Source organism: Molothrus ater, chromosome 2 (assembly GCF_012460135.2).
Source record: "Molothrus ater isolate BHLD 08-10-18 breed brown headed cowbird chromosome 2, BPBGC_Mater_1.1, whole genome shotgun sequence".
NCBI lineage: Eukaryota > Metazoa > Chordata > Aves > Passeriformes > Icteridae > Molothrus > Molothrus ater.
In genome coordinates this window covers 16,120,671-16,146,773 of record NC_050479.2, presented here as the reverse complement: position 1 = coordinate 16,146,773, position 26,103 = coordinate 16,120,671, and the positions used below count along the sequence as shown (strand labels likewise).

General features: G+C 37.7%; 1 protein-coding gene across 1 annotated transcript in view; it reads right to left on the bottom strand.

Moving 5' to 3' along the window:
- The window catches only part of ADGRG2 (adhesion G protein-coupled receptor G2), a 55,742-nt gene that overhangs the window by 16,669 nt on the left and 12,970 nt on the right, over positions 1-26,103 (bottom strand). The window contains exons 3-13 of the mRNA XM_036383585.1: positions 20,785-21,399; positions 9,555-9,593; positions 8,161-8,193; positions 6,657-6,689; positions 5,768-5,809; positions 4,538-4,585; positions 4,253-4,320; positions 2,610-2,683; positions 1,752-1,791; positions 1,593-1,627; positions 199-281 (exon numbers count right to left, since the gene is read on the bottom strand). Coding sequence (XP_036239478.1) covers positions 199-281; positions 1,593-1,627; positions 1,752-1,791; positions 2,610-2,683; positions 4,253-4,320; positions 4,538-4,585; positions 5,768-5,809; positions 6,657-6,689; positions 8,161-8,193; positions 9,555-9,593; positions 20,785-21,399 — 1,110 coding nt within the window. The remainder of the gene's footprint in view (positions 1-198; positions 282-1,592; positions 1,628-1,751; positions 1,792-2,609; positions 2,684-4,252; positions 4,321-4,537; positions 4,586-5,767; positions 5,810-6,656; positions 6,690-8,160; positions 8,194-9,554; positions 9,594-20,784; positions 21,400-26,103) is intronic.

Below are 26,103 nucleotides of genomic sequence, written 5' to 3'. Positions count from 1 at the left end.
ATACTAAAATGTTCTAAAAAGTTATTTCTATCACATACATCCCCAAAAATCAGAAGGCTGCATTTTTATGCATTTATATTGCTCAAACCAAAACCAAAAATATTTTGATCCAATAGTAACTATCTTTTCTTTTTAGCTACTTGAAGACCATTTCTTTACATAAAATTGTGATGAGACTGGGTTTAAAGCACAACTTACCAAGTTGACTTATTTTTGCCTTTTGTGTTAAACTGCTTATATTCTCTCTCTCAGCCAGCTTCATTATGAAATTGCAGTGTGTACTAAAAGAGAAGAAAAAAGCTTAAGACTCAAGAAAGAGAGCTGCCTCATCTTTCTAACAGAAGTAACACCAAATGCTAAATTAAAGCATATTAGTGCAAATGCTAAGTGTGAAAGCACATTATTCCTAGGCTCTGTCAGATTTGGGCACATTTTTGTGCCAGGCTGATTAAAAGCACAATAATCAGTTTGTGGCACTTATTGTCCCTTCTCTCTACTGTGTCAATTCTTAAATGGGGTCCTTCCTGATCAATGTTGGTCATTAAAGAGTTGATAATTTTGTAAGGATAACAATGTTATCTCTGCTGTTAGTGTAAATATGCCAGTGTTTATGAAACCTTCACCACCAGAGGAAGCCAGCATTCTCTCGACTTTAGAGAGAACTTCAGTGACCCATTCCAGCATGTAACTCCATCTTTACAACTACAGTTTGAGGACTTGAAGCCCTGCCTAAACTAGGGAACCTTCAGAAAATTTTTCGTATTCAGCAAATGCAAACATAGAGATGAATGAAAAGGTTTCTTTCCAGCTCATAAAAATTAAAAGATTACTCTAGCAACTGCCAGTATATCACATGAAGGGGTGATCTGACTGCTTTCTATTTTATTTGAGGGTTTTGGACTTTTCTTTCATCCTAATCCAGAAAATAAAGTCCAGATTCAAGTTTTTGGGGAAATCAAGTTTCATTTTGTTTTAGAATACAGCGTTTCCAAGCTGATCATTTTAAAGAACGATCTAATGGTGAGTAGCAATTAAACTGAGATATCATCTACTTTTTAGGGTTTCTAGGATCACATCTCTGGAGCAGCTTTGCCATTCTGATCATCCATGGTTTCCAGACTGAACTGTTTACTTCCTCAGGCTCCCCCTACCCCAAGGATGGTTGGTTTCCTAAGCTGAAGAACAGTGACTTGGGATGCCTCAAGTAAATCCCTCATAAAGACTGCAGTGCATTCACAGGTTCTGGAATTCTGGTGCTCCCAGTTACATGACTCAGGTAATATCAAGATGCAGAAGAAATATGGCAGGGAAGCCTGGGCTTCAGCAGAAGACTAATGAGAAGCAACACATTTGGGTTAAATGAAATCAGCAAATTCTAAAAGGCTTTTTCAAAATCACTAATGCCAGGACAATAATCAGAAATGAGAATTTCTTTGTTAGCCTATACATATTTCTCCAGCCTGTTTCTTGAACTTCTGAACTTCCTAGAGAGTTTGTCTTTTTCTTGGGCTAGAGAGCCATGCATACTTCACATATCACAAGATGATATATGAGTTTTTAAATATTTTTTCTTTAAAAATTTAAAAACAAACCTCTGGTTCTCTGCACTGCATTCCATAACAGAGGACTGTAATGACAAATGAAAACAGAAAAAAAAAAAAGGTTTATAAGGAGAAATCAGGACTGATGCTTTATCAGAAGTAATTTGGAAAAAAAGTTTTCCAGAGAGTAACAACAATCAATAATCTTACCTCACTTACTGCTTGCAAGGTTTTGTTGAACTCTGAAATGCTTTAAATAAAATATTACTGTTAGGAAGGATTTTTAGTTATGTTTCTAAAAACAATTACAACAATTTAATTTAAAAAACAATTACAGAGAGAAAAAATATTTTTCCAGTTAATCAATGATTTTTTTAAAGTCAGGTCAGCTGTAATACTGTAAAACCTCCAGCATTAAACATTTGAAGAGCTGACTTTTATTAGTCACTACACAAACTAAATTTAAACCTCTGTCATCACATTTGAACATCAACCCACTGCAAATGTTATTTAAAAGAGCAGAAGATAAATCTTAATGTTGCCTTTTGCCAAGCATTACTTGGAATACAATTCTAAATTTATACTCAAAACCACACAAATAGAATGAGTAAGAAATACAGATTTCTTCTACAAACAAAATTTCTTGGCCAACCACATCTTTTGGTTTTCAGGGTAAGTTTGGGAAATATTCGCTCATTCAAACCTCTCCTTAAAAAGACTGGGAAAGAAAAAATGAAACCAAAATAAAACCATAGATATGACTTCAAGAATATTTATTAAAGAACATGCAGGTAGGAAAGTTCTCTTCATCATTTCCTACCAGATAAACTGAATCCTTAAATTATAACAAACATTTGGTGCACCATTTTTTAAAAGAAATTCCAGTGGTACATGAACTAATTAAGAGTATTCTAACCAGTATGAACTTTATGTTAAAGAGCAAGAACTTGGAACTTGTGAAATTTTTAATGTGCAGGAATAACACAAAGTCCACTCAACACATGGAAGGTCTCACTTCATCTTTTTCAAATACAATAAAGATTTCAATTCTTATTCAGAATTACTCACCTCAGTTCTTGTGGGGTATGTGCTGGAATTTCAATTAATTTTTTGACTTGATTGTGGGTGGTTATGTTATTAATCTGTTAGGAAAAAAGAACCCACAGGTAAGTACAACCAGTAATTTTTAGCCTTAAAAGAAAATTGTTCATTTCACACATTTTGATAGGCTGAAATTACAAAGATAAGAAGCATGTTTTCTCATGAATACACTGCAACAAGTATTTACCACGACATTATTGTTACAATTTATTGAAAGAATTGTTGATCTAGTATAAATCAAACCCCAAAATCTTTGTGAAAGATAGGGGCAAAAGGACAGTAAACTCATCATGTCTTATGCTAGAAAAAGAGGAGTTTGGCTTAGTTTGCAACAAAGACAGCTTACTCCAGACACTGAATGATTTTTTTAACTCTAAGTGCAACAATGGGGCAAGCTTCATAAATGACATAAATAATAGATGACAGAATACTGGCAGTGAGAAGTCAAGAACTGTAGTGAAAGACATGATAAAACTGAGCTAAACAAGTATGACCTAGCATTAGGGTCTGGGGATAAACTGAGGTTTATCTAAGAGCCCTTTCTATAGATGTATTCTATGTATTCTTATAGGGATTAAGCATTACTGGTTATTTTTACATTTTGTGCAAACAGCAAGGGCCATGAGAAGAAACATCATCTAATATACGTGGCATTGATTTCCCCTAAGAAATATTCTTCTAAAAAGCAAGAGTTTCAAGAGATGGAAACCAGTTTTACCAGAAGTTGTAGGTGTAATGTTACCATGCCAGGCCAGTTTCAGTAGGCATTATCACCACTGAAACACAACAGAATGTAGAGGTGGCTTTTGCCAGGGGCATATCTCTGCCCAAACCTGATGCTCCATGTGCAGCAGCTCTTCTCTGTGCTAACATTGCTGACTACTCTCATGCTTTCAGGGACTGGCATGTGAAATCTCAGGCTGAGGGTTGACAGGGATGCGTAGGATAAAGATGCAAGGTCCTTCGTTTTTCCTCCCCTCAGTTTCCATCTGTAACAACTAAAAATTCTCATCCTCATAGTATTACCTTGATACTGGGTCACCTATATGGTCTTTGCCATGTATGACACAACCTCTCTTGTGTTGTATAAATGGACACACTCATGTCACATAAGCCTATTGCAAAATTAATAACTCAGTAACCACAAGCCAAAAAACAGAATGATCATGCAAAAGCATAATTGAAAAAATACACAAAAAGCCATAGCCATATGAGAATCTCAATATGAATTATTCTAGGATATAATCCAACTTTAATTATACCCAAATAGTTGCCATCTAGTGATGCTCATCTTCCAAACACAAGTGCCTAAAGTAATCTCCAGAGGAAGATCCTGTGTGTCTAAATGTAAATTCTTGAGATTACCCAGGGCTTCTCCCTTCTTTCAGTGGCTATGTAGAGAATACAGGTCCTTACTGTAGGAAGGTTACTTAGCTGGAATTTTAAAATTTAGCTGCAAAGCAGGTGTTTAAACCAGAGCTGTGCCATTCACTGCAAATAGTATCTTGTACTGCAAACACAGTAAGAATCATGCTACTTATTTAAAGTGTATACAAAGAAATTCACTTCAACCTTCCTTACAATAATGTTTTAAAAGAAAGAATACTTACTATTTCTACATTTAGTGATGCATTACTTTCTTCACTTGCCTGAAGTTTTACCTTGCCCACATAGAACACTAAAACCAAAAGTAAAAAAGTTAGGAAATCAATGCTAAAACACACAATGTAAAATTTTTTTGAGAATTGCAAGACTTACTGCCTTGTGTTTTGATACACAAGGAAATTTATTACAGAACTAGTTTTTACATGGCAACTAAACATTGCTTCATTACTCAGTGTATAAAATAGTTGGATAATATTTTATGTAGAAAAAGGGAAAAGAAAACCACTAACCTGAATAATTACAGGCACGTGTTATGTTGCATACAATGGTTTCTCCTGCTATAGATTTGTTGGGGGGAAAAAACCAAACAACTACTGATTAAAAAAGTTAAACCTAAATCCAATATAATCACACAATATAATCCAATACACATATTTACAATCATTCCAGTGTTTGAAATTTATCTTCTGGAAGTATTTGACATATTTTCTTGGCTTCAACTCTCTAAGCACTTACCATGACATTTACCAAGACTTAGTATTCAGAAATATGCTGCCTTCGATTAATTATGTTGAATAATTTTCTCCAATAGTTTTGATAGAAGACTTATATGCAAGGGGTCGCAATTTTTTAAAAAATTAAATATAAACAGAAACCAGCATATAATTGATAAGCTCTTTAATTATCACAGAATTCAATCACTAGGCAGCATATTATCTGCTTCTGAGGCCCCTACTGTGGCTCCATATGATAGCATGAAGCTAAAATTGTTCTATCTGATAGAATTCAAGCTATGGTGACAGCAACCATGTACACTCTTATCTAGCAGAACATGCCTTCATTTAGTTACAGCAAGCTTTTGGCTGCTCCATATTTTCCATATTTTTAATACAACCTACACAGCTGAGAAATAACACTGATCCTAAATAAGGGGACTGTAAACAGACAGCTCTGTTGTATAATTTCAAAATAAAGCACTGGAAAGATATTTGCATCCGAGACTCCTACACTTGTTCATTAAAACAACTTCCCTCACTTAAGCAGATGGATTGGCCTCCATTAACAGAAAAAAACCCCAAATTCTATTTTTTATGCTGTTATCATTAGTTAGTACCAAATGAGAAGGGAATTTTTTTCACCTTCCCTGTGGTGCAAACATTTGACTGCAAAAGTTTGCTGCTTTTATCACCATCAATAAATAAGCCACTAGAGGTTACAGACTGTAAGCTGGTGGCAATATTCAAATTGTTAGAAAAAAAAATTTAGACAGCAGTTTAGAATCAAATAACCTACTGCTCTGACTTACAAAATAACCAAACTCTTCTATATGCAGCCATTTAGACAAACACTGCCTTCAACCAGATAATCATGTGAGGTAAGGCAGACTGTTAACAGGACACACCACAATACCAAGTAAAAGGCATAGTAAAAAAACATTTGGGAGCAAACTTCCTGAATTCACACACACTTAAAATTTGAGATGCACAAAAATGTTATCAGTCGTGATAGATGAATCCTACCTGGTGTGATGGTGGAGTAATAATCTGTCGTTGTAAGGGCTTCTGTTACCAAAGAAAAAAAAAAGTCAAAAGTTTTCACATTTTAACTTTTAAAAAAACCATGCAATACACGTCACAAAAATAAGTTCTTATTTCTATTTCAGACTCTGTCTTTCCAGGAAAAGTGTGACATTTTTTAAGAAAATGACATTTTTTAGGAAAATGAAGTTACTTTCAGTGAGGGAAATGCAAAAGCAGCAAGTGAAGTAAGACACATCCAATTAAGTGTTTGTGTCCCCATCTGAGCCAATGACTCCTGGCACCCAGTTGTTCAGAGGAGAAAGTGGTGCTTTTAAGGTGATTCCTATTTATCCTATTCTCCATGGGCACTTCAGCATAGGAGGAATCCTGTTCTAAAAATGTGGTTTTGAATCAACAATGAAGAACAGCAGGATGTCCAGGTCCTATAGAGGCATGGAGGAATCCATACTGATATGGAATGAAACTACTCCTTGTTTCAAATGGGAAAATCAGGAAAGGAAGGGGTAACAAGTTCTTCTGATTCTTTTCTGATCCTATTTGACAACTCCTTGCAAGTACATATGTAAGTGTCTTCAAGGAATGATCTGCCCTCTTTGGGTTTTGGTAAGCAATACAATATTTTGAATGATAAAGAAAGGTTTACAGCTCAGTTAAGTGCACCTCAGGGCCCTAATCATGCAGACTTAAAATACAGATTGCAGATAAATACAAATTTTAGAAACATGAAAGAAAACAATTTGGAATAAATAAATCCTAGTTACTAAAAAAAACCAAAAAACAAAAAAAAACGAAAAAACCAAAAAAGCAACAAACATGAATGCAACTAACACCTGCCTTGAAACCTTACTGTCTTCATGCAAATTCTCACCTGTACTTTGTGTAGTCTCCTCTGAAGACATATCTGAAATAGAAGAATTCAGAACAGTAAAATCTATTAAAAAATAAAACCAGAAAAGCCCAAAAGTCTAAATCCAGCAAAGTGTAAATAAGAGAAACATTAATAATATCTTGTCTGAAGAATTAATAGGATAGATGATAAAAGTAACAATAGAGAATTCTAGGGGAAAAAAAGATAAAAGAAGTAAAAATTGTATTAAGAAAGTATTCTACTTCTATGAATTTTTAAGAAAAAAAGATCAAGTCTGCAAGATTTTGAAAAGAAACTGAATATTATTTACCTAAGTTTCATTTTAAGAACAACTGCAATGCTTGTTAGGAGTGTTCACATTATTACAATACTAATAATTGAAATAACGTTCATGTTATTTCAAAAATCTGGGTATCTGAATACAACCAGCTGGGAATCAAATTTTCCTCAAATAAGTTCCTTTTACTGGTTTCATTCTTTCAGAAGATGCAGATGAATTTTTGCATATCCAACTGCAATAACTGGTTAACCTCAAGTACCTTTTCCTGCATGAACTCACAACATTCATAAGCAGAGATGACTCACTGGATTTGGCAGTCTCTTCTAAAATGTTGGTTTTGTCAATAACCATAGATAAACAAAATAGAGTAGTGATGCAAAGCTTTTTCCAGCTGCATCAAAAGGAGAAAAAAATTAAATTAAATTAAGACAATAGATGAAAATTTAAAGGGCTGTGCTCAGTAAGAATATTTTAGGTGCCAGCACAGGAATGCAAAGTGGCTAGAAGACTGCTTTATATCACTTCAATAGGACAACTTAATGATTTTTTTTTAATGGACTAGAGGAGATCCACAACAGAAGAAGAAATTTTCTGAGGCAACTAACGGGTAGTCAAAATATGAGCAGAGTGAAAACTAAGTGCTGGTTTCACCTGTCTTACTTGGCCTAGTATATACTACACAAATATTGAATATGATGCGTTTGTTAAAGACAAACCATTCCCAAAGAGAGACTGTATCTGTAAAATAACAAGATCATGTGTTCCATCTGTATTATTTCTTTTATCCAGAGCACTCACTCTATGTCAGTACACATTAAGCAAGAAAGCAGCTGGCTTTCACACAGGTTATTTCTGTGTGTCTCATTCTTAATTTTTTAAAATGCTTTCATAGATGATACTCATCACCTCTGGTTCCAGAAGTTGTTAGAGCCTCTTGTGTGTGTGTAGTGTAATACACTGCATGAAATGCCACCTGCTAGGGTGAGAGGAGATGTAAAGGAGCTCTCACTACAGTCTTCCTCCTCTGCCATCTCTGCAAACTCTTCACTGTTTCATTCTACATTCATTACAATGTAGAATGAAACAAGTAATTTAAAATGAAAATATTTTAATTTTGGAACTCTATTTCATTACAACCTTTCTGCGCTACCTCAAATAAAAGCAGATTTCATTTACCCAAGAGGAAATAAGAAAAATTGGAAAAATCAGTCCTGATTTTCTTACCAAAAATTGTTGTTGCAGCTGATTCTTCAGAATCTGTGAATTTTATATCAGATTAAAAAAAAAAAAGAGACCATTATGAAGTTTCAGACACATACATTATCATCCTCAGCAGGCTTTTCTTATATTATCAAAAGTTTACTGCATTCACCAGAAGAGGGCAACACCTACTCTTTCACAACAACACTTCCAGGTTGTCAAAAAAGGCAGATGAAACAATCTCTGGTTAAAAAAAAAAGTGTCAATTTTTATGCACTCAAATAGAATTTGATGCAAGACCATTTTTTTTTTTGGGAAATACTGTACAGTTTGGATTGTATAACGTTGCAAAACCACAACTGCATAATGTTAAAAACCCAAGATATGTGCCACTCTAGCCTGAAAGCTACATGCTTATCCTGAGTGTTTTGCTAATTCTGGGAATGGGAATCAAACATACACAGCAAGATAGCTCTAGCTGGGTATGAAGAACTATTCTCAGACTTTTTATAATAACAATGAGACTTTCCACTTAAAATTTATCCCATTCATATGGATTCTCTTTTCTATCCTGCAAAAAGCAGTGATAAAAAAAACAACTTAATAACTTCAAGTTTGAACCTCTGATTTTAACAGGAACCAGCCAACTATTTATATAGCAAACACTAGCTATCAGATTTTTATATTGTTACAGTCAGTATTTTGATCAAAAAGAAATTAGGAAATTTGATATCTTGTTCACATAGCAACTTTAAAGTTGTCCCTTTCAGTCACTGGGTGGTTTTTGATACTGTCAGAGACAAGTCAAGTTCTAGGTCACAGTTATCACAGAAATATAATCTAAAGAACAGCTGGATGCAAACATGCAGCACTATTTAAAAAATATATTTAAGGTGTTTCAACATCTCTCAACGGCCAAAAGTCATCTTATAATGTTACTTACAATACACTAATTTTACTGTAAAGCTTTTCCTACTGCTGCAGAAGACTTAAATCAGAGATACCAAAACTCCCTGAAGAAAACCAGATTTTTTTAAACTAAAAATAGTAAACAAGGATTTTCTGAAATGCTAAACACTCGTGAATTCATTGCTCCAGTAAAACTATTTTGCTTGCCTTACTGAAAACTGGTAATATCTTCTTGCCAAAGGATAAATGTGAATACAATTTCTGTAATGAAGGGAGAATCAGAATCATCTCAGTGACTTTATTTTCATTTTCTCTGGAAAATTACTGATGCCATTTGCACCACAAAATTAGCTAATAAGACATAAGGATGATATGGAATATTAATTTCCTAATGTTTGCATATGCTTAACTATCTCCAAGAATTAAAAAGTAGCAGCAGCAGCAATCTTACTATACACTTTCTAAAACAGAAGAAAAATGGGGCAAAATCCCACAGAACCCCAACATACCTGTTATTTTTCTGCTAGGCAGTGTAGCAGTAGTTTCAACTGCAAAATAAGAAGATTTTTTTTAGGAGCAGAAGATTTTATATGTATTTGCACACATGCATACACACACTTTTTAAAACACAACAATTTTAGATGTGGTACTCACCTCACTTCAAAATGGTTTGCAAAACTACTTTGCATCCATTGAGAAATATGTGTCAAGACTTTTTGAAAGCTGGAAGTTGAACTCTTTTGAGTTTAGTTTTTTCCTCAGTTCAACTTTTTATACTTATGGAAGATACAGATTAGGCCATGAGCTTTGCCACTTCTCTTCCATTAACAGTGTCTTCAGAAACCTATTGAGCACATTTGCTTGAGTGAAGATGAAGAGGACTAAAATAACATCAGCTAAAACTGGAACATGTAACATCATGATGTGAATGCACGTGATATAATACTCATGTGTCCAAGAGCTGCACCACCAAAGAACATCTAAACAGTGAAAAATCAGGCTGCCAAAAAGGAAGCAGCTCAGGTGGATGTGGGCTGGGATGGAAAGGGGACATGACACCAAACATGTCCCCAGGGACACCAAACACCCAGGGAGAGATGCAATACACAGATGGGCCCTTGATCCATCAACTCTTGTCAGATCCAAGGGGTGGATCTGACAGTTGAAGCATCACACTCACAAATGTGAAACATGATGTCATCAAGTGAGCCAAGTGACTAAAGCCTCCCTGGAATAAAGGTGGTGGTTGAGCTATCAGTGAGGAGGCCCAGCAGAACAATTAAATCACACCACTGCAGGGAACCTGCCGCCGAGGCAAGTGCTATGTGCTTCCTGTGGTGGAGGAAAAGTGGCAGACAGCTCCAAATGCTCCCTGCAGACTGTCACCACTCAAAACACCATTCTGGACCTTGAAAAAGAAGTAGCAACACAGCATCACCTATACTTAAAGCACTATTACCTATTTCAGCACCATTAATAGGTGAGACCCTGTCTGGGCAAGGAGGAAGAAAAACCCTTCTCAAGTCACTAAACCTGGTGGGACACTAAGCACAATCAGGATTCAAGCCCAAGGGTAGCAGACAAGAGAGAGGTTCTCTCCAAATTGCAGGAGTAGGTGGGACAGTTTCTCCACAGGTAATGCCTTGATATCTGGCCAGTCCATCACTGCCATCACACTGGTGGGCACTAAACTGTGCCACACAGCCCACGTGCAATGGGCACCCCCTAGATCCTTGGAGTCATTGCTGCTGTCCAGGTTGCTGTAGATTACCTCCACCACTGCTAATGCCCTCAGATACTGACACCTTCCTTCTTCCATCAGTGGTCAGTGGTGGTCCACTCGCCCCTGCAGTCTACACAACCATCCTCAAACTCTGAATCCAGTCACACAAGTTCAAATCTCCATGGGACCTCCAGTAACAAATCACTTGGAGATGACACACAGGAAAGTGCCCCAAGGGAACAAATTCCTAGGGAGCAAGGTATGCAGGAGAATTTGGGCAGGTGCCTAGAGCAGTATTCACCTCTGATGGCATAGGAGTTTACACCCAAACAGCCAAGGAATCCTGGTGACAAGGCAGACCACTTGCAGGAAGGATGTCTTGCTTACACCAAAGACAGGGACTTTTGGCACCATGTTGGGTCCTGGCATACACCTACCAGGCCCGTGTCCCACACCCTGGAAGGGGCAATAGGATCTCTGGATCTAAGGAAAAACAAATGGATGCTGCAGCTGAATCAGAGATACAGCCCTAACCATAACAGTCAAGGGGGGAGCTATGGAAGTGGAGGTTGACCCAGTTAGGGAAGGAGGAAGAAGATCCTCTGGAGGTGATGTAGGAAGTCAACTCAGAAGAGGCAGCCTGTTCTGCAGTAGGACAGCCATAAGAACAGGAGAAGGAAATGACAGAAATCATAAATGAGACAGAAATTACCCAGTCCCTATTCCTGAGCAAGGTGTGAGATGCACAAAGCAGACAGCTGCCAGCCAGGTAAGCAGATTGCTGCCTGGCTACCCCAATGCTGGGATACTGGGACCAATGATCTGAAGTCAGAGACAACATGAGAGCTTGAAAGGACAAAAAAAGTCAGTTCATTTTTGTTGAATGTTACACAGTGCATGAAGCTAAAAGCAGCAGCTCTAAAACATGGCAGGATGAATAGATGGAAATTGAATTAATTGCACTACAATTTTTTAGGAGTTTTCCATGAAACTTAGTTTTAGTTAATTTACATCCTGGGTAGAAATTTTCTTACGCAGAAGAAAGAAACAGAGAACCAAAATTCTTAGTAAAATAATACATACCAAAGAAACAGAGAACCAAAATTCTTAGTAAAATAATACATTAAATTAAAGCGTAAGTAAAAATTCACACCTTTATACATATCAGCCTACTGAATTTAAACGCCTTCAGTAAAGATAAAACAAAGTTACATCAAACATCTCTTTTGAGACAAATAGGATTCTGCCTACAGAGAAGTAAAATTGCTATTTTTCACAACTAGAACTGTGAGAACTTGATAGCTCATGAAAATCTGGATATAACCCTAATTTTTACAGTAATTTTTCAAGAAAATTAGGACTTCTCACTATATAGTAAGTCCAGATAAAATACATATTCACATATTCCTGCAAGGTAAGTGTTCTAGAGCTCTTATGTACACGTGCTGTTACTTTAACATTGTAAAGTGATTACAATTTACAGATTCTATAAAATTATTTTCTTAGCACCTACTGTAGGCTTGGGGAAGACCCTTAAACAACACCATGACAATACCAAGTTTAATATGCAGAATGGAAGCAGTAGTCAGATAAAACTATTCTGTATTGTTCAAAGAGTAAATAACTTTTTCAGGTAGAATGGGGTGAATAAAGATAATTGACTGAACTTCTGGTTAGAGAAGGAAGCATCCTTCCACAGGTGGGCTATCTGATTTTCCTACCACAAAAAGTAAATTCTATCTCTAAAAGTTAGTAAATTCTATCTCCAAAAGTACCTGTTATGAGTCCCATCTTAATCACTGCAAAAGCCCTTATCTCCAAAAAAAGCTCTGGAGGAAATTAAATTCTCAAAAGGAACCCACCTGAATACGCAGCCTCAGAGCAAACACCACCACACTGCTTCTTCCACCCATTTAAAAAATAAAATCTGTACAGGGAATCTAACTTTAAGATCTTTCTCACAAACTCTTGTGGAGTCAGTGGAGACAGTCTTGCTGTATACAAGGTGCCTTTTGCATCTTCCATATCCCTTCAACCACCTTGTGAATTTTTGAGAATATAAGTAGTACCCTGAGGTAGGTACAAAAATTGTTCATTAACATATTTGATTTTGTAAGTTAGTAAATAAAAGACAGTGAACTGTAAAAATGCCAAATGCTTTTAATAGCACATCTAGCAGCACAGGGAGTAAAACAAGCAAAACACAAGCCATGAACATGGAGCTGACAAATGCAGCAACTGATGATGGCATGCATCATCTGAGAGGCACTTTTTTATGGACACCAGTCTAACCATGACTTCTCTTACAGCACAACAGTCATATGCCTACAGTTGCCAGAAATTATCCATGAGTATGAGCCTTGTCAAGGCTTGAGTATGGACTTATCAAGGTCCAGCTTTAAGTTCATTAACCAAGTCTTTCATCAGAATCACCTTAGCATACAGAAAGGAGGAAGGAGGAAAGACTCATATATAATTTATTTGTTAACCCTCCTCCTTTGTTAAGAACAAGAAAAAAAAAGTGAATAGATTTATTTGGAGAAGGATTAGAGTTCAATCCAAAATATCCCTAAAGTTGGCATGTAAAAATGAAAGTAACTCAAGATGTGTTAGTTACAAGCTAACAGAAAATTTATTGCCCTTAGGTTGTTTACTATTGATAAGAGCATGAAAATCCTTACATATATGAAACTTCCATTTATTTGCTCTATGGATTTTATTTGCAACACTGTTAGTTTGGGATCACCAAATCAATATAACTATCATATCCTGTTCCAAAACAAAGGATTACACATTGTAATAATACTTTGCTCTCTTTTCACTAATAGAAAACACTCTTAAAGATTCAAACAGTAATTAAATAGACAGTGTTACTTCTTGCTTTTGTTGCAAGGTAGATAGAATAGGCCCCCACAAGAAATGTTTGGTTTCTTTTTGAGGGAAAAGGCAACTTGATTAAATGAGATAAGCACCGATTCTGTTACTAACATGCATCATTAGAAACAAAAGCAGCAAGTCCTTTACTGTCTCCATATCACTTTGTATTGTTCCGACACAAACAGCAAACTAAACCACGACCTGGGAATCCCATCTGTGTTCCACAGGTATGAAACTGGTTTAGCAGCTCTCACCACAGCTGCAAAAATTGTGGCAACCTTCATTTCCCACTGACTTCATCTGACAATGGGAAGCAGTGTAACTTCAGCAGCTCCAGACTGGCAGGAGACTAAACCTACTAACAGTACTTAAGGTTAGGTGTGCAAGCTGATGTAGCTCTGAGAGAGACCAGTACCTGACCCTGTCTGAAAAAATAGCCTTGTGCTTACAGCATTCCTTAGCATGGCAGCTTTTAATTCTCAGGCTACTGGATCTTTTAGGATGGAATGGTCTCCACACGTCCTGCTGAAGCTGTTTCACCAAGCAAAGCAGAATTGAAAAATGAATTCAGTGAAAGGGAAAAAGAGGCAGAAGGAGGCTTTGTAACACAGTGATCAAGATGGGACAGATGGTTTTGGCGCCTACAGCAAAAGCACTTTCACTCAAAGTATATAATTTGTTCAGTAGCTCAGGCACAGGACACAGCCCTAAAGCATGAAAGTGTACAGTGTCCTATATCCAAGTGTGATCATTAAAAAAGGTCCTTTTCTTCAATCTACGGTTAATCTAACTTATGAGCAGTATACCCTTTCTTAAATTTTTTGGAAATGCAACACCATTTCTGATCCACCTGTCTTTGGGCAACCCAGTCTGTGAGAAGCAGTTCAGTTTTTCCAGCGTGGAGAAGTGAGAAGCAGCTGGAACCTGGCTGCTGATAACAATTTGGTGCAAGAACGACAGTACTGGCAGCAGTTTCCTGTCCGCCTGTCTCAGGGGAACAGTGCTGCTGCTGACTAACGCTGTTTTACCTAACACTTCATGATCTCCTTTAAACCTTTGCAGAAAGCATCCTCTGAGCAAGCCTGAGACTGGGCAAGCAACTATTGGACTTTCTTTGGAGGAGAAAGGGTCTGAAATTTAGTGAACTCGAGTCTCCCCATGGACACTCCTCCTGCCCAGCCTGTGCCACAGGTGAGGAGGGGCAGAGTGAAGGGCTGTGCCAGCTGGCCTCTGTCTCAGGAAACATGGGAGAGAATGCAAGGGCAGCTGCTTCCCAGTCAGCTCCAGACACTGAACAGGCACTGAATGCTGAGGAGCAGCAACAGCCCTGCCAATCTGTAGAAGCACAACAGCATTCCTGGCAGAGAAGCATACATTCCTGGACTTATATGTGTAGGGCCTAGAGGAGAGATTTATGGAAAGAAGTGACTAAAATTTTACTTATATTAATTGAAAAGCATGCCAAAAATGAAAACAGTTTGTATTAGTACCCAGGCTCTTTGTTCAAAGTACAGGGTAGCCTTGACTATGTTCACCTCTCACAAACAGATAACAGCAAATGGAAGAATCCCAAGGGACACCTTGGTGGCTATGTAATTTGGTCTCCTGAAGCCACAGTACTTGGCTGTCACCACAGAATGACATGAGACAACCATGACTGTATATTGCTGCTAAGATCAGTTTTGACTTACATATAAAAATAAAAATACAAGGAAATTTATAAATATCAGATATTCTAAATAAGAAATTACAGCACACTTACAGTGCTGAAAGCTTTTTCACCAAAAATTCAACTGAGTCAGTCAGCGGAATTGATTTGCATGAAGAATTTCCACCAGAAAGGCCAAAGCCAATCTTTTAATTGCAAGTAGATATCTCGCATCACTTTCTGGGTTATGTAGTTACAAGCACTTAAGACTTAAACTGTCAATTTCACATTGCAATTTCTAAGTCTATACAGATCCTCTGCTAGACATTTTTACAGGCACCAGTTAACCTGTTTGTTACAGCAGTTACCAGAACCGTGCAGCAGCCACTGCACTCTGTTTGCAGAGAAATGAAGATGCCCAGCACTAATGCATTTTACAGGACTTGCTCATGAACAAAACTGAGTAGTTCAAACAGCAAAATTTCAAAATGGTGCTGTTCTAAAACCTAATTATTTGCAGAAACAGGCTGCTGAAAATATGACATTCAATTCTCCTATTCAAATTAAATCCGTATTTTCCACGAAGAGATTTGGTCCCTTTAACATTTGACAAGTCTTTCAGCTGAATAAATGTTTGCCAAATGAACCATTCTGTCACAGAAGGCATTAATAACAGTAACACATAAAAATCCTCCACAAGTTTACAGTTGTTAGTCAGCTGCACACTGGAAACATTAGCCTATCTTGACTTTCTATTTAAGGTAGATTTTGAGGCACATTAGATATAAGTTCATAGGATAAAACTTAAGTGCAATCTTAGTTTTATGTTTTGGTGTCCCTCATGACACCTTGTATCTGCTCTGACCCCCTGAGGGGGCACCATGGAAGAAAGGATGAATTATCACTGGCCACTAGACAGAAACAAATGCCAGAACTTGTTCACATCAGGCTCAGTCACTTGGGCCAGTTCATTTTAGTATCCTTAACAGAAAATTTAGGCTCAGTATTTTTAACTCAGCTTTGATGTTTTACTGCTGGTAAGAAATTAGGTTATAAATAAAGCTTTTATCTGTTTGTGGAAACCTGTACATTAGATACTGAGGTGAATCAAATAACCACTTCTCTGGAAGGCTGATTTCCAAAAAGCCACTTTGTTTGGTATCACAGGAGAGGGAGGGAATGAGAGCAAAGGAAGGGAAGGTCAAACATGCATTCTGTTAATAGGTACAAAGAAAAGTGGCACATGACTCATCAAAAAGGCACTCCAGAGTTAGGTATTTTTTCCTATCACATTTCCTTCAAGAGCTTCTAGGTTTCCTTCAAGGTTTCTTTAGTATTCTGTCCTTACAGTTCTAGGGGGGAAAAAGTGGCATTGGGGCAAATAATTTGCTTTTTCATCTTCTGCTTTCATGATCCACTCAGTAAACGTGATAATACAGTCCAAGGTTTGGTACCCAACAGACTGGGATGCAGACTGGATGAGTGGATGGGGAACAGCTGCATTTCCACTTCTTCCCTAAGGGTCTAGTCTGGACACTCCACCCTCCCTTCCAGGAAAGGTGATCCTGTCATCAGATGGGCACACAGCTGGGAAATCTTTAAATGGGATTACAAAAGCCTAATACCTACCTCCCACTGTCCACATCTGCAAACTAGAACAAAAGCCCAAACTGAAGTTTTTCTCTTCCTTGAGAATGCAGAAGCAAAATAGTCACAGTGGGCAGGGCACTGGTCACTTCCCATTTCTCCCATCAGCATTAAATTGCTCTTAACCCAGAAGTGTGGAAACCCCCTCCAGCAACACCAGTAGCAGGCTCAGCAATATTGAAAGTCAAAAGAGTATGTGAAAAAGAGAAGGCAACATCTTAATCTTGAAGTTCGGACAGTTTAGAGAAATCAAAAATGCCACAATATACCCACTGAATTTTAATTAGGATAAAAAGCAACCAAAAGCAACAGGCTAAAAGTTACAGCACCAATATCACAAATGAGACAGCAGTGATACTATGTACAGTTATGTCCCAGATCATCTATTTTATTTATTCATTGAAATTTGTTAAAGATAGCCGATCATACCTGTGCTGCTTGCATTAACACACAGTGTAACAGTTTGGATATTTGTATTTGGATTAAGAAAGTTACTGTTTAATGCATAACTGAAATGATTAATGTTTAAACAGTGCATTTCACTGTGAAGTTATTATTAAAGGCAACTTAAAAATATCATATGTAAAAATGACAACAGAAGAGCTGGTACTTACAGATGATTGGAGTTTATTTTCAAGGATTTAGCACTTCAAACTCATTTATTTTCTTGTGTGTTTGTGTTTTGTTCTCTTAAATTACCCCAAACTTTAGATTACTTAGTAGATTTTTTTCTTGGATTATACAGAGTGATATCATTCATATTGTCCACATTAAAGTATGTAGCTACAGAGGAATCATTCATCAAGGAACAATATAAAATTTTCCAAGGTTAGAATATGGAATAGTAAGCACATCTTTCTTCACTTAGGCATTTTTAAATACCAGGAGGTGATCTGTAAAGTGAGAGACATTCAAACTGCACTCTTCTCTCTATATCACAGCTGTTATGCTACTTCTCACTCTTAGCAAGAGGGGAATTATCAAAGGAACATGAAGAATGTACGTGGAAGGCCAGTGACGCACCAAGTGCATGACCTCCTTCCCTCTCTGGCCCCGCCTGCAGCACCTACACCTGCTCAGCGTGCAGAGGCCACACCGAGCAGGACAACCAGAAGACTCTGTCACTGGAAGGAGCCAGAATCTCATCTTGAACTCAGATATAAAAGTTCACTATTGAGAACCATTAGTCCAAAAAATGTGATCAGGCTCTTCACAAAGTGGGAAGCAGTCAGATATGTCCTTTCTTGCAAATCTTCAGATGCATAAAATATGTAGCTACTGCAAAGGTAATCCCAGCCACTTCTAGGCAGTCAGCTACTCAGTTAAAGTTAAGCATACTTTTAACTGCTAAGCATGTGTGTGAATCTTACCACAATCAGGATTTTGATCCTTATTAGACCTCAAATGGTTGAAAAAAATTAATACATTTTTGGTAATTTGAAAAATTTCACACAAATAAATCATAAAACCTAAAGTAAAAGAATCAGAAGAGTCAACAAAAACAAAGGCAGGAAAATTGATGCTAAGTAAATCTAGACTTATTAATGGAATGGGTCACTGCTGATGAGACACCAATTAGACAATGGCTAACCACTGCACAAAGGCTTTGAGTGGTTAAGCAAAGAAGAAATCACGGAAATCACGGTAGCCTTTGACAGAACATTTTACAAATAATTGTTTTATGTAGGCACAAAATGCCAACCAGGTCACAAAAAGAATTTGTGAAACTTGTCCTGCGGCACAATTATGACTGTAGCGCACCACTTCCTTTTGACCTTTTGAGCCTACAGAGGACTTTCCTAAACTTCAGCCCTTTGCCACTTACGTTCATTGCAGATGTAAAATTAGATCCTTCTGCAGACTTACTACTCAAAGTCCTTCTGCTTTAACACAACACAGAGAAGTTTCTCAAATCAAGTAATTTTTACACAGGTGTTTGGAGGAACTTACTGAAAGAAATAAGATTGTAAGAGTAGTAGCAGCATCAATTAAAATCATCTGACACAGACTATTAGATATTTCTACCATAAAAGCTTTGTTATCTATTGACTGGTATTTGCTGAATATATGTTTTTCATAGGATGACTTGGGGGTGTAATCAGCTAAAATGCATCTATTATTGAAGGGAGGCAAATAAACTGTAAAAAAATTCCAGCAAGATTCTCTTTGAAAAGCTATTAATGTCCAAGTTATCCAGAGGAGAAAACTTACATCTGGCAGTAGAGATGATCTCTATGCTGAAACAAACTCCTGTAAGCATAGTTATTGAATCTGGCTAAGCAACAAAGCTTTGGACACCATGCATCTTACATAATCGCTAGAAGAGTTCTTGCAGGTAGACAAAGGACTCCACAAACCACTAAATCATGAGTTCTAAAATCATTTATCAGTTAGGGATGGAGATAGGCAATGCCTGATCAAGCTGTCCTTGATGGTCAAGGATGCTCAATATTCAGGACAGAAATTGCTGGAACAGAAAACAAGGAGTTTGTCCCTTCTGTGCATCAGTAAAAGACAATCAGATGCTCCACTCTGACCGAGATTTTCCCCACTGTCCAGACAGACATACCTCTCTCAGACTTCCTTTGTATGTCTGGTAGAATGTTCCTCCTTTCAGCCTTAGGACTGTGTTCCTTCAAGCACAGCCATCAGACATAAGTAAAAGAAAGAAATCCTTTCTTCAGCTCCTTTCCTAAGTCACGCAACCCAACAAAGAAGATGTGCTCCCAACTACAGCATCAAGGCTAGCAAAGGCATTTCATTCATTACAAACCACTGCTAGCAGCATTCTCCATGAGTCCTGGTCTGTTGGACAGATTTGCTTCTCTCCCAGAAAAAGAAATCTGGTCACCTTATTTTACTGTCCTTACTAAGACACTTTGAATCAGGCAGTGGTTATAAATTACATAGATAAAATATATTTTTTTGAATCTGCATGAAATAAATAGGTACATTTTTTAAGGATAAAGATGATGAAGATTAAGACTGTTGCCACATTAAACTGAATCACTGATGCTATATAAAAATTCTAGGAAACAATAATTGAGTTGTCACATTAAAATCTCTTAGGGGGGGATAATATAATTTCCTATGATTTATAAATTGTATTCCATCAAAGCTTGATTCAAGTTTGTGGTTTTTACCAACAGATATGATAGCAAAAGCTAAAAATAGGATTATTCTCTTGCTTGAACTCAGTTTCTCTGAAAATAAAATCTTGGATTGGTTTGATTCAAAGGATTTTACAGTTCTTTTTCAGGGAAGAAGGAAAATTTGAGAAATGTGTGAGAACCATTTGGTCATTTTAATAAAGGAGACATTATTGATACTGATAAAGAAATTGGATCCTCCTATAATTTTTTGCAGATATAGACCCTACCAGCTGAAGATGGTGTAATGTGCCAGTTGAAGCACTGAAATGTTGCCTTCATTGAAGTTTTGTCCCAGCAAATGAGTAGAATGAGAACCAGCAATGCTTTCCTCTGTATTTATTCCCTGAACAGAAAATGTGTAAATTAATTATTTTAAGATGAAATCGATACATGCCCCAGTGCTCCAAGGAGTTTTAGCTGCATGCATCATGCTCTCATATTACACAAATGGTTGATAGACAGAAAAGTTGAAGCAAGTTGAAAGTCTTTAAAGGACTGATGCTATACTTTTTCCTTCAGATAAAAACTAGCGAAAGCAGCACGTCCTCATATGACCTCATCAAGAATTTGATTTTGATTTTAGAAATTATTAATAGACTGAGACTTTGTAAAATCTGGAAGAGAAATGCTAGACACACTTAGATCAACTTTTGACTGAATTACTATTTCAAAAGCAGTGCAGGGGTACTTACCACATTGCAAAGTGTTATCCTCTACTGTCGTGTTATAGATCCAATCCTCCTTTCTCCAGCGTATAACACCACTATCCTGGCAGTCCTTAGATTGTGTTATATTTGCCTTGTCCCACATTCTGAACAGGTACAGCTCCCCAGTCATACCCTGGCGAGGGGCTGCACCTGTACCTTGCAGCTTTGAACAGCCAAGTAAGAACTCGCCTTTTGCAGGCAAAGAATCTTTCCCATTTAGTTTCTTGTGTAATTTTTCTGATCCATTTATGAATACCTTCAACTCCTCGTTGTCACTTTTCCACTGGATACATATTTGGTTCCAAGTGTTTTTACGAAGTCTTATTGATGTGCTTATTTGTTTTCTGAACAACCATATCTTCAATTTCCCATGATCTCCTGTAAGTCCAAGATCAAACTTATTTGCAGAGAGATTGGTGTGAAGAGTTTTTTCAGCGTATACATATGCTGTCCATGGATTGTTTGAGGAATACAGCTTGAGGTGCACACAGACAAGGAATTCTCTCAAGGAATGCAGAGAAATTCTTGGTGACATACGCCAAGGATCTTCACATGCAGTCTTAAAGACGGCTTTGTATCGCCCTAGGAAATCCTCCTGATCTAAATAAAGAAAAGGCGATTTGTAAAACCTTTAGGTCTTAAAAAAGATCCTTTATATAAAAGTTATTCTTCCATATAGTATTGTTTCTAGGCATTTTCCTAGGAATTTTCAAAACAACACATTAAGAAATGATCTTGTAACCCACTCTTTTAGATTTATTTTTGTGGTAGGGAAGTGACAAATTTGGAGGCAGTCAATAAATGCCCATGAAAACTTTGCAGTAAACTTATGCTAAAGAACAAGGATGACCATGTAGAATCACAGAATCATTTAGGCTGGAAAAGACCTCCAAGATTATTAAGTCCAACTGTCAACCCAGCACTGCCAAGTCCACCACTAAACCATGTCCCCAAGTGCCACATATACACACCTTTTAAGCATCTCCAGGCATGGTGACTCAACACTTTCCCTCTGGACCATGGTTCAATGCTTAGCAACCCTTTCCATGAAAAAATGTTTCCTAGTATCCATTCTAAACCTCCCCCGGTGCAACTTGAGGCAATTTCCTCTTGTCCTATTGCTGGTTACTTCAGATAAGAGACAGACCTCCATTTGGCTATAACCTCCCTTAAGGTAGGGAGCAATAAGAGTCTCCCACGAGCCTTCTTTTCTCCAGGCTAAACAATCCCAGGTCCCTCAGTTGCTCCTCACAGGATTTGTACTCCAGACTCTTCACCAGCTCCATTGCCCTTCTCTGGACATGCTCCAGCACCTCAATGTCTTTCTTGAAACGAGGGGCCCAAAACTGAACAAAGGATTTGGGATGTGGCCTCACCAGTGCTGAATACAGGGGGACAATCACTGCCCTGGTCCTGCTGGCCACACTATTGCTGATCCAGGCCAGGTGCCATTGGCCTTCTTGGCACCTCGGCACACACTGGCTCATGTCCAGCAGCTGTTGATCAACACCTCCAGATCCTTTTCTGTAATGCAGTTTTCCAGCCACTCTTCCCCAAGCCTGTAGTGCTGTATGGGGTTGCTGTGACCCAAACACAGGACCTGGTACTTGGCTGGGTTGAACCTCATACAACTGAGGCTATATTCTGCTTCTCATCCCTGTCTCCAGCTCAAGGGGCTGGGTACTCTGAGACTAAGGCAAAGAAAGCATGAAGTACACCAGCCTTTTCCTCACCCTTTGTCACCACATTTCCCCTTTACCCCAATAAAGGCTGGAGATTCTCCTTCGCCCTTTTCTTGTTAAAGTATTTATACAAATATTTTTTGGTTTTATGGCAGTAGCCAGATTAAATTTAACTTGTGTTTTGGCCCTTCTGATTTTCTCCCTGCCTAACCTTAAGGCATCCTTGTAGTCCTCCTGAGTTTCCTGCCCCTTCTTCCAAAGGTCATAAACTCTTCTTTCCTGAGTTCCAGCCAAAGTTCTCTGTTCAGCTAGGCTGATCATCTTCCCCACTGGCTCATCTTCTGCTGCTTTGAACTGCTTCTGCCCCTTTGAGAATTCCTTCTTGAAGTAGAAGTCCAGCCTTCCTGGACTCCTTTGCCCTTCAGGGCTGCTTCCCAAAGGACTCCGTCAACCAATCCCCTAAACATGCCAAAGTCTCCCTTCCAGAAGTCCAAGGTGGCAGTTCTGCTGAGTCCCCTCCTTAAGTCTCCAAAAATCAAAAGCTAATAATTTTGTAATTGCTGAGGCCTCCAACCATCACATCATCCATCAACCCTCTTTGTTCATAAACAAAAGGTCCAGTGGGCACCTTCCCTATATAACAAGTAGTTCCAGACAATGCCTCAAACACTGAAACATGATCGTAACTGCTCAATTCTTGTAGGTGCCTCATTTCTTTCATTGTCCCAGTACAGGAAAGGACAGACTTTTGTGGTTGTAGATGTGAACTCTTTGGAGATGAATCTTATTTTGTGGAGAGATGCACACTTAATTGCATAATCATATCATCGCTGCTTGCTTTATGGTGTACACAGCAGCAGCAAAATGAGAAAAAGTTCCTTTGGAACATGAAATGGAACAACAGAAAAATGAAACAGCCTGTTAGACGTTCAGCCAGTGCAAGAGAACACACTACTGACACTATTAGGGAGGTAATTATTTATCAATATATGCAGAGTTTTTATGAACATTCCAGAGGATGTATGGGATTAATCATGGTTGGTCAGGGTTAAAAAGCAGAAAAAGATCGTCCAACATAGGAAAAAACCTTTTCCATTAGCTCCTCTGTAAGAAGAAAAACTTCCAGGCAACTTGGATCAGGGTTTTTTTTCCAGGGCAGGTTATGTTCATAGTCCTAGTTAGCTGTCAAGATCACAGCCAGTTCTTCTGTAATGTGCTCAGGCAACCAGAGTGCCAGTTTTCATCAGACCAGTTCTGACAACTTTTCTGTCTCTTGACCTCCAGGCTCCCAAATTTGTTTTTCAATAGCAACAAGGAAAAACAAGGAGAAAGTTCCTAACTTCCAAGTGCAACTTGATAGGTACAAGCTACCAGAAACATTTGAAACAGAAAATAAATCAATCCAGTTTCATGGAAAGTCATTGATACCTATTCTTGTTGCATCCTATAGATCTGAGAGTCTCTCTGTGATGCTAACTAGCAGAAGCTTGCAGGCATTTTTCACAACCTGGAATCATTCCTGAAGTTCAAAATACATGACAGAAGTGCCATGCAAGGCCATAGACCAAACAAAAACTCTCTGGGCACAGGCTAAAATTAGGTGAAATTCGTAACTAGCAGATGGTGGATTCTGAATGGTGAGTTAATACTTAGACTGGTTCTAAATGGCAAAGGAGAAGAAAGGCATACTTGACCCAACAGCAAGCCTCCCCTGCCTAATCCTGCAGCATGAATTCACTCACTCAGTTTGGCAATTTGTCAGAGTCTGAAAGCAAATCTGCAATACCCAGCTAAGAATACTTCAGAGTATGGAAAACTAATTTTTAAAATTACTTAAAAGCTGGATGAGGAAGACTGGATGGGAGGGGAAAGTGTCACAGAATATGAAATTTTTCAAAATGGGGGCTCAAATATACCTACCTTTTTAAGTAAAATTAAAACAGATGTCCATCTGACAGCATGGACAGGTCATAAGGAAACCAATTTTATAAAGGAAATAGCCAGCTAGTTACATGCCAATACTGGTGACACAGTCTTTCCAAATAAAAAAATTGCTCAAGTCTTTCATTATTAAGTAGAAATTGACTGGCAAGGGAAGTTTCCTGACACAGCTTCAAAACTTGAAGTTACTGTTAACTATCCAAATTGACAGACTGGAATTCCATTCCTGAGCAAAAATACTAATCAAAACTTGAAGTATCATCAGCAGACTTGGATTGGGAAGTGAAGGAATTCTGAGAGAGGCTTGATTTCATGTTAAGCATTAAAGCAGTGTTGATATGCCAATAGTGAATTAAAGGGCTGCTAATTTCTTTTACATTCTTTAGGGGAATTGGGACTTCAAAGTTGTCAAGGGAGCCAGAGAGGACACAAACTTGTAGATGAAAAACAGTTGTAAGACAGCCAAGAGAAATTATGCAAAATGACATCAATCTGCTGATGATTCTTCTGGTCTGCTTTATATAATCCAAAAAGACTGCTGTTGATCAATATGCAAAGCCTGAAGAATGAATTTAAACTAGAAAAGTGTTTACATATAAAGGTCTACCCTTCTGGAAACTGGAAAGATGGCCCACTTTGCTCTAAACAGTCATTAAAAAAAGTGCCAAAAAGAGATGCCAAAATTAAGAGAATGGAAACCAATACTATCTGAATTGTTGCAAGGCTGGAAATTTTAATATGCTTTATCTACCGAAAGAATGCTGAAAAAGCAGAAAGGAAATTGTAATCATAGTCAGAAAATGCACTCTGTTGTTCCAAGTAAGTGCAGTACAGCATTATGTTAGAAATTAATTATCAGTATATCTTGAATAAGTCTCCTTGCCATGTGGGTGGATGCATTGTAAGCAAGAGATGACGTTACAGTAAAGCCTTTAGAAGATCTGTTAATCATCACTGACTTTCTCGAGCAATGGTGGTTGCGGGCTGTGACCCACGCTTGACCATGGAACCGAGGAGCTGGAACTGCCTGTGCTCTAACAGAGGCATTCCTGGAGTCTCCTTGCATGCAGACAATGCAACAAATTCAGAAAAGTAGCCATGAACACACCTTCACAGCACAGAAAAGGGAGCATAATGAGAAGAATGCTTCAAACAGCTCCAGAGTAAGAAAAATCCAGAGTAAGATAAATATAAATAACAATAATAATTAAAAACAAAACAAAACCCAAACAAACAAAAAAAAACACAAAACAACAACAACAACAAAAAAAACCCAAAACCACAATTTGGAGTGAAGGAAACTCCATTCAGTAGTAATCATGGGCTGACTGTTCAATGTCTTTTGCTGTATTTGGGCACATAAGCCTTTTCAGAAATGAAAATTTTTTATTCTTACTATACTTATCTCTAAGAGATGCAAAACCTGGGGGTTTTGCTCTCACTTAAGCTAAAAACACGTATTTAACAAGCATGTTCTCTTAAGCCCTAAAAGAAATCCTGAAATGTATGCACATGCTTCTAAATGTTTAAAATTAATTTTCTGAGAATGACAATATAAAACCAAAATGCATCTCTTTCTTTTTTCTAAACATTTTTAGACAGTGATAATTGTTATCGTTACAAGAGATAGCCATTAGGTATTAAGAATTAGGTAGGTATTAAGAATTAGACCTACAGGAGT